General features: G+C 35.9%; 2 protein-coding genes across 5 annotated transcripts in view; one reads left to right on the top strand and one right to left on the bottom strand.

Moving 5' to 3' along the window:
- The window catches only part of LOC129575287 (uncharacterized), a 3,594-nt gene extending 1,281 nt beyond the window's left edge, over window positions 1–2,313 (bottom strand). Inside the window, exons 1-3 of one of the 3 annotated variants that reach the window (XM_055458566.1) lie at window positions 2,046–2,313; window positions 808–993; window positions 278–696 (exon numbers count right to left, since the gene is read on the bottom strand). In XM_055458566.1, the coding sequence (XP_055314541.1) occupies window positions 278–696; window positions 808–993; window positions 2,046–2,139 (699 nt within the window). In that variant the 5' untranslated portion in view covers window positions 2,140–2,313. The remainder of the gene's footprint in view (window positions 1–277; window positions 697–807; window positions 994–2,045) is intronic. The other 2 variants (XM_055458567.1, XM_055458568.1) reach the window with 2 other exon arrangements.
- Window positions 2,314–12,108: 9,795 nt separating this feature from the next.
- The window catches only part of LOC129575285 (omega-amidase NIT2-like), a 311,296-nt gene continuing 309,353 nt past the window's right edge, over window positions 12,109–14,051 (top strand). The window contains exons 1-5 of one of the 2 annotated variants that reach the window (XM_055458563.1): window positions 12,109–12,206; window positions 12,267–12,604; window positions 12,690–12,855; window positions 12,957–13,190; window positions 13,398–13,499. In XM_055458563.1, coding sequence (XP_055314538.1) covers window positions 12,188–12,206; window positions 12,267–12,604; window positions 12,690–12,855; window positions 12,957–13,190; window positions 13,398–13,489 — 849 coding nt within the window. In that variant the 5' untranslated portion in view covers window positions 12,109–12,187 and the 3' untranslated portion in view covers window positions 13,490–13,499. Of the gene's footprint in view, window positions 12,207–12,266; window positions 12,605–12,689; window positions 12,856–12,956; window positions 13,191–13,397; window positions 13,603–14,051 lie in introns of those variants that run through there. The other variant, XM_055458562.1, reaches the window with a different exon arrangement.

Raw genomic sequence — 14,051 nt, 5'->3', positions numbered from 1 at the left:
AAAAAAATCTTTTTTGTTGTTACACTTTGAAAAAATTCGATTTTGTTGTTTCATTTCAATAAATTTTTTATTTTTGTTTCACTTATATGTGTTGTGAATAGAAGTTGCGTTTTCATTCTCGGACATTCAAATATATCTAACGATTTTGATGGAAAAATTCTTCTTCTTTTTCTCTTCGAAAATTAATTTTTCTTTCATATAAAATTGCAACTGGTTCAAACGAATTCAATCGCATTGATAAAAACTTTTGATTGATTTTTTTTTAGCTAAAACTCACCCGATCTTCTCGAACTTTTCTAGCATCTCTTGACTTTTTGGCGGCTTCATTGTTGCGTTTCCGTCGTTCAAAGTATTTTTCATCCTTCTGCTCTTCTGGAATGGGTCGTTTTTCGCCACGTTGCCGTCGGCTCAAGATGCACTGAAAGTGATCGATGGACGACGGAAGATTTGCTGGTGTTAAATTGCCATTGCTTTTCGTTGCGTTCGTTGGTGGTGATATTAAATTCGGTGGAATGGCCAGTGTAGTTTCATTATAGCCGCCGTTGCCGCCATCAAATCGATTAATATCATTGGGCAAACGATCGCATGTATTTTGATTTTCGGTTAAATTATTGACCGAATCGTTTTGCAATCGATTGCTAACCTGTGTTGATGGTGTCGGTGAGCATGTTGACGATACGGTCATTCGATTGGGACCTATGGATTGAACCATTCATTAAAATCCATTCGTAGCTTTCAAGTCAGACAACAAGCAACAGTAACAAAAACAAACTAAATGAGAAAAGGCACACACTAAATAATAATTACTTGATGGTTTCTTGGGTATGGCGTTGTTCGGTTCGGCGGCCGGTTGGTATTCCTTGAGTGTTGTTGTCGTTGATTTCGGTGGATTTATCGCTGGTGGTATGAAATCCGTTGGTGCTCCAAAGCCAAATGCACCATTGGTGCGTTCGAAATCTTTTAACAGAGCTAAATTATAGTACTGATTGAAATCTGTACACACGACAACGAAATTGCGAAAAAAAATCACCAGATAGAGCGGGAGAGAGAGAGAGAGAAAGAGAGAGAAAAAAGTAGCCAAAGAAGAGAAAAAAACAAACAAACAGAGAATAGAGTATCAAACAGCGGGTATTGACACCGATGAGAGAGAGAGAGAGCAAATAAAACTAGCAGCAAATAAAATTTCAATTACTGTTCACATCCCACTCGAAGTGAATGAAGAAAAAAAGACACACCAACTTTGTTTAGAACAGTTAAAATATATCGTGACTTTTAGTCAACTTCTGAAGCGAAAAAATAAAATAAACGAAACACAAACATGGGAATGTAATGCGATATTGTGGCGTAATTTTTGTGGCAGCAACACACGTTTCGAAGAGCAACCGATTCCAAATATATGTATATTGCCCTTTTCAAGCCAAAATAGTTTCGAATACGAAACCAAAGCGAGTGCCAAACATATATCTCGCCAACGAACCGCCAATTTAATGTCATTCGCACTACATTTGCGTCTTCATAAATTCGATAAACGATGTGCAATATCCGTGTGGATTCAGTGACGGTCAAACATCAATTTTACCGCATCGATCCGATTTCATGTTGATCGATTTGATGGAGTTTTTATTGCATCGTACCATGATTTAAATGGTGATGCTGAATTATACAAAACATCAAATCAAACCACTTTTGTTTGTTGAATTTTCTTTGTCTTCTTTCGATGAATATTTATATTCATTGTGAGGCAATTCAAAAACATAAAAAAATATTGATTTTGTCAATACAAACAATTTTTTATGCCTTTTTTTTAACTGGTCAAGAAAATAAAAATGTCGCGTTCTGGACTGATTGGTTGATCTGTTTTATGATTCAACTAAGGTTTGATTTGATTTTGAATGAACTTCATTACAACTAAAACACGCTTTATTAACAAAGAGACAATCAAAATTTTATAGCTCTCGATTCATTAATTTAAATTCCAATGCTAGATTATTCAAACGTTGACTATATTTTCTCTACCAGAAAGCTTAGAAAAAACGAATGCAAACCTGTTGGTGTAACGAGCCGATTGTAGTTCCTGAGCAACTGAAACGCTGAAAATGAGTCAACATACAATGGTCCATTGCACATTTTTACTTTCATTTCTTCGTCCCGTTTAATCCTCGATTCAATGGAACAACCACATTTATTCACAGCACTTATCAAAAGTAGTCTTCTTCTGACTCTTTCTCTTCAAAAACAGTTTTCGTTGGAATGAAACTCGAATGAGGGGTAGGTGGGTTTTCTTTTCACCGAAAAAGGCACTGAATAATATGATCAAAAGTCTTTTTTAACGAAAAATTGAACTTTGATCTAAATATTTCAAAACAATTTATAGTCTTGACTGCCTGTTGAGCTATATTTCTTTGATAAAAACAATTTCAACACTCAAATTATTATTGTTGAAGCAAAATTGCGTACGAAAAAAACACGTATCAAATTCTAAATCGGTTAAAATCTAATTAATCTCTTCGGTAAATTCAAATCCCACAAAATGATTGTCAAAAATGGTTGGCGCTAAACGACCGTTCAAAAAGTGTGTTGAATTGGTTAAGTAGGGCGATTTCAAAGCAGTAATAAACGGAACAAAAAGGCACAATGTGATAAAAGTGTGTAACTAATTTGATGGTCTGTTTCGCATAAGCATTGAATACTAACTGGATCGAATTGTAATGAAAGTCTTTCTAATATACAAAACACTATCAAATAGACACACAAACAACCACCGACCGACCGACCGTGCAATGAACAAAAACAAATCGAAAACAGAAGAAAAGCACACAAATCAGGGATGAAAAAGTGACGACTACGACGCCACCATCGACCGCCAATGATATCCACAACGGTAACGATAATCAAATACAACACAATGAATATGTTCGTTTGTGTATGGAAGCCGCTAGCAATTGGTTGTTATGTGTGTCCATGTAGTTTGGTGTGCGTTTGTGTGTGGGCGTCTGTTTATTTCGTTTGCCCATGAAAATCGGTTTGATCCGTTCGCGATTTTCCCATTACATTGGCTTATACCTTTGGTTGCATACACTCAAACTGTATCGTGTTTATAACGGTCTAGTTGACGTAATTGCAACACGCTAATGTTTACTTTATGCTGGTGTTGCTGTGTTTCATTGTTGCTGTTTGAATAATTGCGAGGTGATAAATCAAAATGCGTTCAGGTGGTGGTGGCTTTTTGCCCGCGAGGAGGTGACTTTTTCTACACCGGTATATGAACGGGTAATTTTACGGGTGGCCAATGCCGGGGAACATGTTACAATTTCAGGCATTTTGATTTTGAGTGATTTTTTTTAAATTTTTTTTTACAGTTTATGAGTCTTCTTTGTGCGTTGTTTCCATTTTTTTTCCTTGGAAAAAACTCCACCAGTTCTTTTATTCGAAAATCCCAAATTATTCAACTGAATATTTATGAAATATCTGCCCCCCTTGAAGCCTCATGTCAATCAAACGTTTTTGAGCAGCGTTCGCGCTTCGTCCATTGCCATACATTGTTGCCATGATAGACTGGATAATGTGTTGCATGTTACTGGCAAATAGGCTTGTACAAAAGCCAATAACTACCGTCAGCGTGAAGCGCTGCCATTGGTCGACACATGACTTTGATAATATCTATTTGGATAATCGTGTGACGAATTAAAAATCTCGATTTGTGGTCATATTTTATGGGGGACAGAGAGAACAATAACAAAAATACCGATTGTGATTTGTTCAAGGCTCTTGGATTTGCTCCGGTTACATTGAAAACTTCCACTTTGAAAACGAAGTAATGGCGCTGCCCGAACAACTCGAATAATTCATCGATATATATTTACATTCGATTGTTACTCAATTGTATGCAACCGAAAATGGATTAAAAGGACTAAAAAAGGGCAAACTAATTAACGATGATGATGATGATGATGAAAATCGATTTGAAACAACACTCTAAATGACTAGGCAAGCGAATGAGTTAAATCATTTCTTTTATTTTGAAGAAATGATTTTTTTCCACTATTATAGGTAATAGTGGACGAGTGCCAACAAAATAAATGGATTTTTTGTATTTTAATTCATTCATGATGGAAGGTCCAAAAAGAAAAGTTTGCTGTCAAACCTAATAAATACAAATACGATTTGGTTAGAAAAAAAACATTGCCCATTCTTAAAAAGAAGGATTCCATTTATGGACTAGGGATTTCATACTTTTTTTTCGTCAAAGTAGTTCTTGAAAGAAGCTCGTCTTATGCTTTCATCCTTATAAAAATTCACTTTGGTTTGTAATAAAAAGGTGAGTCTTTCGAAATTGTTGTGATGTTGGTGGGTGTAGCCTGTATAACAAGTCTGCTTTCTAATTAGTGTCGCATTGAATGTGTATCAAAATGTGTTGAAAAAAGTATTTTAAGTGACCGGCGTTGTTCCAAGTCGTTCATAATGTTTCGCCAGTTAGTATCGAATGCAGTTTTCTTCTCTTTCTTTCTCACACACACACACACACACACACACACCATCTCGCTTTCTCTTCCTCCCTCTTTCCCTCTCTCTCCACGTCTCTCTCTCTCTCTTTCTCACTCTTCGTGTTTTGTCAATACACTTATGGGCCGCATGCCAAAGTCCTAAATGTCACTCTCAAGCGTGTGGAGTCGAAAGAGTGTCGCGCTAGCGACAGAGAATGGAACGAAGAGACAAAAGAGGAGACGCGAGCGCGTGTGTTCATATGGGTGTTAATAATTCATGTTGAACCGTAATAACGGATGTAATTATAGAGCAATTGTCCAACCAACACAGAATATCGTAATGATAGGATCGTGCAGGTGAAATGCGACAAATGCCCAAGTATTATTCGACGTTGGAATTTTTTTTCGCTCACTTTCTCCCTCTCTCTTCCTCCCTCTCTGACTGTCTTGTATGCTTTTGCTCTCTTTCTCGCCGTTCCCTTGTTCAATCAATTATTCATCGGGTTGGAGTTTTGATCGGTTGTCCAATATGCCCTTTCGATGTCATGTGGTGTATCCGTACGTGGAGATGTCATTGCGCTCATACACATGGCAACAGGCCTTTAAATCGAGGCAAAATTCCTACTAATTGCAAACTCTTTTCGCTATGCCGCCAATTAATGACTTAAATTCATAATATCTTCAAACAGCTCGATGTGTCGCCTTTGTTAGATTTATACAGGGTGATTCATAATTCCATGCTAATATCTCTACGACAGATTCCTTGGCTCATGAGGAGTAAAAATGTGTACGGACACTTTTGTGAATTCGGCCTCTATACCAAAGATTTGGCCGCCGGCGCATTTTTGGCCGCGCCGCCGTACTTCTACGCCAAAAGCCATTGTGAGCCCATTTTTGGACATAAATGCATGATTTTTGGCTCATTGGAAACATATTGAGGCCCACTAGATCCTCCAATCCAAAAACGGTGAAAATGTTTGACTAAGGGGTTAAAATTAACCCATACCGGGAAGTATGGAAAAATGGTGAAAATAGTGAATTATTTCAAAATAATGCGTTATTAAGGTATCGTTTTTTCATCATAGATTGAAAGATCGTAAAATTTCAGGCCGGTATGCCCATTTTTAGAAACCGATTTTGCCGTTAACCCAAGAAAACTGCGACCCAAAGGTGTCATTAGTACCCATTTTTCGAAGGTTCCCAAATACCGGGGCATAACTCAGAAACTATGGGAGATATCGGTTTATTATCTATAAAGAAATTGTAGAGGGCGTCAAAAGCAACAACTTTGATCTGTTTACTTTATGAATTTCACCTGTAGATGGCGCTCGAAATCGAAATTTCTAATTTTTAATTTTTACTAAAGTAACGGTATTTTTCGAATCAACACATCAGCCATACTTGTTGCTTTTGTTGCCCTCTTCAACTTTCCTGAAAATAACGAATCGATATCTTCCATAGTTTCTGGGTTATACCCCGGTATCTAAGAACCTTCGAAAAATGGGTACTAATGACACCTTTGGGTCGCAGTTTTCTTGGGTTAACGGCAAAATCGGTTTCTAAAAATGGGCATACCGGCCTGAAATTTTACGATCTTTCAATCTATGATGAAAAAACGATACCTTAATAACGCATTATTTTGAAATAATTCACTATTTTCACCATTTTTCCATACTTTCCGGTATGGGTTAATTTCAACCCCTTAGTCAAACATTTTCACCGTTTTTGGATTGGAGGATCTAGTGGGGCTCAATATCTTTCCAATGAGCCAAAATTCATGCATTTATGTCCAAAAATGGGCTCACAATGGCTTTTGGCGTAGAAGTACGGCGGCACGGCCAAAAGTGCGCCGGCGGCCAAATCTTTGGTATAGAGGCCGAATTCGGAAAAGTGTTCATACACATTTTTACTCCTCATGAGCCAAGGAATCTGTCGTAGAGATATTAGCATGGAATTATGAATCACCCTGTATAAGTGTCATTATCACTCACAGTAACCTATGCCGCTTTTAACCTATCTCATATTGTTGTTTTTTCTCTCGAAAACACCCATCAACTAAAAATAATAAATCAAAAGTTCATCCGTTCGGCTGGGCTGTAATTATGAACGATATTTAATTGCCGAAGACGAGTCGACCCTTTGAACATACATAATTCCATGTAAAATACCTTTTGCCCTTTTTAGATTTAAATGAACCACCACTTGTTTTTAGTGTTAGAAAGTGTTTCAGTAATTTTAGCTATTGTGATAATTACTTTGTACGGGGCGAACAGATGCATTGATTCCCATACATTTTATTAGTTTTTATAATGCATAACATTTCGCGACACCGCCAAACAGAAATTACATAGAAAAATTTTTTGCCACCACCCGAAAAAAAGAGCCATAATCAAATTGATCGTCATCCCCATTCCAACCAAATCAAAACATCAAACTTTAGCGCTCAAGCCACACAAAATTGATATAAAATTCGCGTGTGTGGATAATAAATTTTTTTGTTATTAATTTTCATTTACATTTTTTCTTTTTTATTCCAGTGTCTTTCTCGCTCTTTTTTTTGGTCGATGTTCATTCTTTTCAATGTTTGTTTTTTTTTTCATATGTGTGTATCCGTTTGAATTGCGTGCAACATAATCGAAATCACCCACTCATTCGCGAGTTTTACAGTCGGTTCGCTTGGAGCCGTTTCGTTGGTTTCGTCATTTTTTATGTCGAGTTTTTTTTTGCAGGCGGGTAAAATATGTCATTTAGACAATGATCCACCCGAAACGATGGAACAAGGCACACCAAATAATTGTCATTGCTCACCTAAATAATCAAGTAACAAACAAATTCGAAGAAAAAAACGTACACATAACGTCAACTACTGAAACGCAACCGAAAAATGCGCAAAAAACAACGGTTTGGAAGGGGAAAGGTATGATTGGAATGCATCATTTTACGTATTAAAAGACAATAAATTAAAGGTGGGCCAATACCAAGGTTTGGAATGAACGTCTTTAGTGATACGTGTGAAAAATGAGTATTTTTCATTAAAATAAATAAAAGCTCTGCGGCGTTTGGTCATTTTTCTCTTCAAATTCGGATGGTCTTTTGTAAAATTCAATTTTTTTTTTCTGAATTTTGACATTTTCCGCTTGACTTATGCCAAATTTTGTGCCACATTTTACTTATTATCTTTGATTCTTCACTTTTCTCAAATTTTGAGAAAAAAAAATCCAATTTGGAAGAAAATGTTCAAATTTCGATGGAAAAAATTCAATTTTCTTCATAATTCATACAATCCAAGGAAGAAATGCTTTGAGGTTATTCAAATACTTATACTCAATCGAAAGAAAACCCATTTCTGAATTTCTATTCACAATTCCAAGAAATATTTAATTGAAAGTCTTAAAAACAATGTTTGTCTGTGGTTCATGTGAACATTTTGACGTTTACATTCTTGTCACACCGTTTGAAGTTGGAAAACTTCTAACATTATTTAATTTCCAAACTTTTACCATTTCATTAGGCTTTGATTGTGTGCGTGTGTGTTCATGTTCAGGGAAAGCGATCAATTTTCGGTGCGAGACATTACGGGCGCACGAATAAATGATAGACTTATAAAGAACATTCAAATTGATTGCCTTTGGCTCGTGTTTTTCTCTCTTTCTCTCTCACTCATTCCTCCATGGTATTATTCGTTGTTGTTGTGTATGCGTGTTTTGATTCTGCGCTCAAATTACGTGATAAATTTTTCGAATATGATTTATTTTGGCTCAACACCATCGGTTAAATGATACTTTTGCGTTTTGGCCAGAGAAGAAGACGAGAAAAAAAACGCTTAAACCAACAACAACAAAACACAAAAAATCGACTTCGATCGCGAAAAACATGTAACCATCAAGATATTTTGAGCATGTCCTAATGCACATACACATGCGAGCATATTGAAACAAAAGACGCGCGTCGCAGGAAACAACGGACGGACTGCATGCAGTGCCGTATTTATTTATGCGATTATTGATTGCAATCAGTTCATCATTTTTGTGCTGGTTTGATGTAAATTCGCAAATTTGTTTTTGAAAAGCCAAAAACAAAACAGAGCTTCGAAGGCAAAGAAGACGGCCGCTTGAAAATGGGTCAGAATTAAGTTGAAACAAAAAAAAACACGCACACACACACACAATAATAAATGGAAATTATTGATCGAAGTTCATAAATTACGGCATAATTACCCTGGCCCAATCATTTAACGTCATATTCGGTTGATCGATTCGAACCAATATATCATAGCACAATGTTCGACTCACACACGAAAATCACTTTATTAAATAGCGGATTTGATTTCGAATCGTCAAACAATTAGCAAATATTTGAGGTAGAACTATCATTTTACAAAATCATTGTTTGCTCGACAAACGCTGGCACGTGAACATTTCACATGGTTTCCATACGTACGATAAACATCATTTGAATGGATAGTTTTTCTGTTTGTTTTCCTCAATTAGCCATCATTATTTGTTTGCGCTTTCGTCAAGCCTTGGATAAATAGCCGTTTATTACAAAATCTCGACATTTTATTGAGACTTTGCTAGGAAATGAAGAGAATAGAAGATTTTTATCAAGATATTGAATGTGGACAAATAAGGAAAGAAGTTGACGAAAATTAATCAAATGGCTTTAAATTTGAAGAAAAATGCTTTTCACTCTTTCTTCCCAAGTTGATGATAGCAAACCAGAATGAATGAAGAAATTAACCAAAATCACAAATATCAAATAGAAAAGTTGTGTACATTTGTGTTATACAAAAATGTAACAAAACTCGCAAAAATGACCAATTCTTCTGTTACCCACGTCACATCAATGATATCCTTCAATCATAGAGTTTGTAATCGCGATCCGTAGCAAAAAAACTTTCTTCAAACAAACAAACAAAAAAACAATTTGACGTAAATGAAACAGTCATTTGGGTGTATATGTGTGTACAAACACCATAATCATCATTCGATTGTGTGATGTTCGTTTTTATTTTCTTCTTCATGTTCGTATATGCATCACGGCGTTCCGTAATAATATTTTTGCTGTCGAATGTCAAAATACAAATTAATCAAAGGGAATCATGGTGTTGTACTAATTTATTTGTTTTTATTTCATTTTCGGCCCTCCCCCACATTTCAGAACCGATTCGAGGTAATAAAAAATGTGTCAAAAAGATGTGTGTGTTTTTTATTATTTGTCTGCATTGCAACACCGTCAAGAACAATCGAACGAAAGTCGAACAGGCGGAAAAAAAAACAAGAAAAACAGAACGATGTGGAAATAAAAAAGCAAAAGAAGAGTCATACACATTGAAATTCCCCCCGATAAAGTGACAAAAAGGGAGACGCGTAATGATTATTCGACGAATTACGATTTTTAATGTTTGAAAAAAAATATGAAAATATTTTTTATTTTGGTTCTATTTTTTCTTCATGCGGTGTGCAGTGAACAGTAAGGAAAGAAACAGTGAACAGTATGGGAAGAGCATTTAATATGCGTGCACCTCGTTCAATTTGAACGTACAGTGCACATGAATAATGTAACATCGAATGGAAAACAATGAAAAGAGAGAGAGAGAGAGAGAATTCAAACAATAGCAACAATACTGTGAGCGCGCGCGGCCGCGCGTACACATAACACAATGGCTAATAATCGGTATGTGATGTTTCCATTTGTTTAAAGGGGTCAATGGATAACATCACGGTACTTACCATACACTCACTCACACACACATACTAACATACTCCACCTTTGTCGAGTGGTTTAATCGAGAGAGCCGATTATGCGGACATTCGATAACTGTGCGCACGATTCAAATTGCATTGGGTCAAATTAGCATGTGAATCGGCTCAGGTGTTCTGCGGTTATTTCGTTTTTCAAAAAAATACAAATATTTTCAATCGCTTTTCAATAATTTAGCAACTGTATGTCTGGTTGCGGCAGCGGCGATGGTGGTGGTGGTGGTGTAGTGATGATGGTGCCAGTGGAGGGGTCGCGGCTGATCATACATACAAAGGGTTAATCGATTCATCTGTAATAATGGGTTGTATCACAATCGAATGTGTTCGATTCAACTTTACTTACATTTGGCATTATGATGACCCAATCAGATATCATTTACTATCCGACTAAATCACTTTGGAAATATCATTTTTACAATAATGACTTGAATTGATGGCCTGCAATGAATTTGTAACAATCACAAATCAATGTGAATTTTAACGAGACTTCACTATTCTCAAGAATCAACCATTTTTAATGATGGCACAATTTTAAAGGCACATGTGCCACAGAAATGTATATCTATTTTAAACTACATGTTAAACCTTCAACTGAAACATACACGTAAATCAAATATCCCAGCTACTGACTCGGATATCAAACTGAATAAATTACTTTACCTTTGCTATGGATTACGCTGCTATTCTTGATTCAAATTAGAATTTAGTACACAAGATATTTTTTAGACTTAACCCAAGCTACAAACCATTTATAATATAACTTTTAGCGCAAACTTTTCGATTTCAAACCTCAAGCACAGCGTATTTCGAACAGATGGCGCTGTTTGGTTCCATCCATCCATCGAATGTAAAGAATTCTAGCAAATGAGGCTTATTCAAATGTTTGATATGTATACATACTTTTAAGTAATGCGGAGATTGTGACAATTTTTCCTGAGCAAGCCACTAAAGACAATCTGTTGTTTTCTCGTTTCTCCTTTCAATAAATATGATAAAAATGTATATGCACCAAAACATGAGGTAAACACTTGGATTAAACGCACATTCGCTGAATCAATAACGGTGACGTAGCTGAAATTCGTCATTTGAATTCTAACCGGATAAACCGAGGCAGGATCAAATTAAACAAATTAACGTTAAGAAAAAGTGCATACTTAGTGCATAAGTTAATGAAAAAAGGATAGAAATTATCTTCGAAAATAACATTGAATTAAATGCTAAGGATAATGATGGAAGAACACAACTGATATTTCAGTGTTTTTGTATCAAGCTAATGCAAGTTAATGCTATGATTATTCCATACATTCAGAAGTAATATCGATTCCAAGGAAACAGTCTTGATATAGTACGAAACATCCATTAAAAATCTAATCTAGGTATTAATGATGCTATAGATAGCAACAAGAGATACACAGACAGTTGTACTTCTGTACTTACTGTCGAACAAAATGGGCAAAAAATGAATCGTCTGTGAATTTATGATACGTTTCTGCCGGTTTCTGCATACTTGTTCCTATATTCCCACTTTTTCCCATTCGCACAACCGGCATAACGTGTGATGTTTTCAGCTGATCAGGTGCTGTATATGTGTTTGTATTCGAATGGATTTTGTGTTTGCAAAAATGTGTTGTGTTAAGTGAATCTCGACGATTTCATTTGATTGTGTTTTGTGTGCATGTACAGTAATGTACATGTTGAGCACATGTGCATGCAAACGCAACAGTCGTCATATCAGAGAGTTAAAAAGAGTCGAATGTATATCACAGCTATTGTGCTGATGCTTCTAACACATATAATACCTACTGTGTGCGGCAAATATATTCTGTGTATGAAAACATTTTTTTTTAAATTCCAAATCTGTCATCAAAATTCGCAGTACTATTTATAAGCAGAGCACTTGACATTTTGACACCAAATTCCAAAACAACGATCTAGACACGAATGGCTACTTGCAAAACAAGTGAGATTCATTCAATCGTGTTAATAAAATTTTGAATATATTTCAATTGTTATTTTGCAGAGTTACGCGTTTGCTTGCTGCAATTTGCGGCAAAAGAGGGTCTCACCGAAACACTAACCCACCTGGATGAAATGGTTTCAAAAGCTGTCAATGATCATCAGCCGGATATAATTTCACTTCCGGAATTGTTTAATTTTTCGTACTGCACTGAATTACCAATCCTAGAAGCGATGGCCGAATCAATTTCGTACGGTGCAACATTTCGCCGACTCTCCACTCTGTCGAAACAGTTTAGCATTTACATTGTAGGCGGTTTAGTCGAGCGTGACGGTGACAATCTATATAATACAGCAGCTGTGTATGATCCAAACGGCGAATTGATTGCAAAACATCGAAAAGTATGTGAATGCATTCATTTCCTTGATCAAGGAAATCATTACCTTGTGATTTTTATAATCAATTTTTTTGGCAAAAAAAATATAGGTTCATTTGTCCAACGCCCATAGTGACGTGGTCGATATAGTCGAAGTGGATAGGTTCCAACCAGGCAACGAGATTACCACATTCGAAGTGAATGGGTTTAAATGTGGTCTTGCCATTTGTTATGATGCATTTCTTGATGAATTTGTCAAAATTTACGGAAGGGAAGGTTAATATCAATGTCATTTGAACTTTATTTGAAAAAACATCAATTATCATTTGAGATTATCGCAAATTTACGAATATTTACTGCTTGTCCACCTTTCGTAGGTTGTGATCTAATGATCTTTCCCGTTGCATTTCATGCCTCGTATGGAGATACATATTGGGAATTAATACAACGGGCTCGAGCTCTTGACAATCAAATGTTTGTTGCCGCTGTATCACCGGCACGCAATGAACAAGCTTCATATGTTGTATATGGTTATTCGATGATTGTTGATCCATTGGGAAAGGTGTTGACTAAAGCAGGCATTTCGGAGGAAATTGTTTTCCATGAAATTGGTTAGTAGAGAATTCACGAGAATCTCGGCTATTGTCAAAATTAGACCAACCCAGTATATTTTGGGTACTGGTTTGGCTTTACAAAACATTCATAAAGTGACCCAGTTTCGGCAAAAATATGAGCTTCTTGCAATTTGTTTGTTTTTCCAAATTTATTACCAACAAATTACCTTCATTTTTCAATGATTCTATTCTGATTACCTTTAGATTCAACGGCGGCTCAAAAGATTCGCACCGAAGTTCCCGTCATGTCAACATCCAGGCGAGTCGATGTTTATAAAAAATACAGCGATTACTGAACTGCTGACAGAATTCGACTTGAAAAATGGCATTAAATATACCTTGTTTGTCTTTGTCTATAGACATATATTCTGTTTGAAGAGGAATAAAGCTCTTTCATTTGAAAACACTAGCGAATTCATCTTGATTTTTTTTCTTCAATAGCAAATAAGTGCAGGCTTTAAAAGTTCTGTAATTTTCAATTAAACTATGCATGTTTACTACAATGTGTTACGCAGAATGTTGTGGCTGCAAACGAAAGTTCATTTATAAATGGATTATAATCCTTTGTGTTGCGAAAATGTTCCTGGAAATAAATGAAGAATTTAAAAGAAGAAGAAGAAGAAGAAGTAAACAAAAAAGACAGAAAAGCGGAAGAGCGAAAAAGCTCAAAACATTCTCCGAAAGATTCAAATACTTTCTTATTTCAAAGGTACAAAGCGTTTTTTATAGAATGGAACAATGAAGCCAAATGGCAAAAACTCTAAACGAGCTTCGTAAATCCGTACTTATCTGCTGCATAAACCCAATACATGTCTGAACTTGGCTGGAAGTTTGATTGAAAATGTTACAAAAGATGTT

This window comes from Sitodiplosis mosellana, unplaced genomic scaffold (genome assembly GCF_009176505.1).
Source record: "Sitodiplosis mosellana isolate CC-2019 unplaced genomic scaffold, AAFC_SMos_1.0 Smas_scaffold_6166, whole genome shotgun sequence".
NCBI classification, from domain to species: domain Eukaryota; kingdom Metazoa; phylum Arthropoda; class Insecta; order Diptera; family Cecidomyiidae; genus Sitodiplosis; species Sitodiplosis mosellana.
Note: the sequence above shows the minus strand (reverse complement) of the source record. Positions and strands in the feature narration are given on the sequence as shown.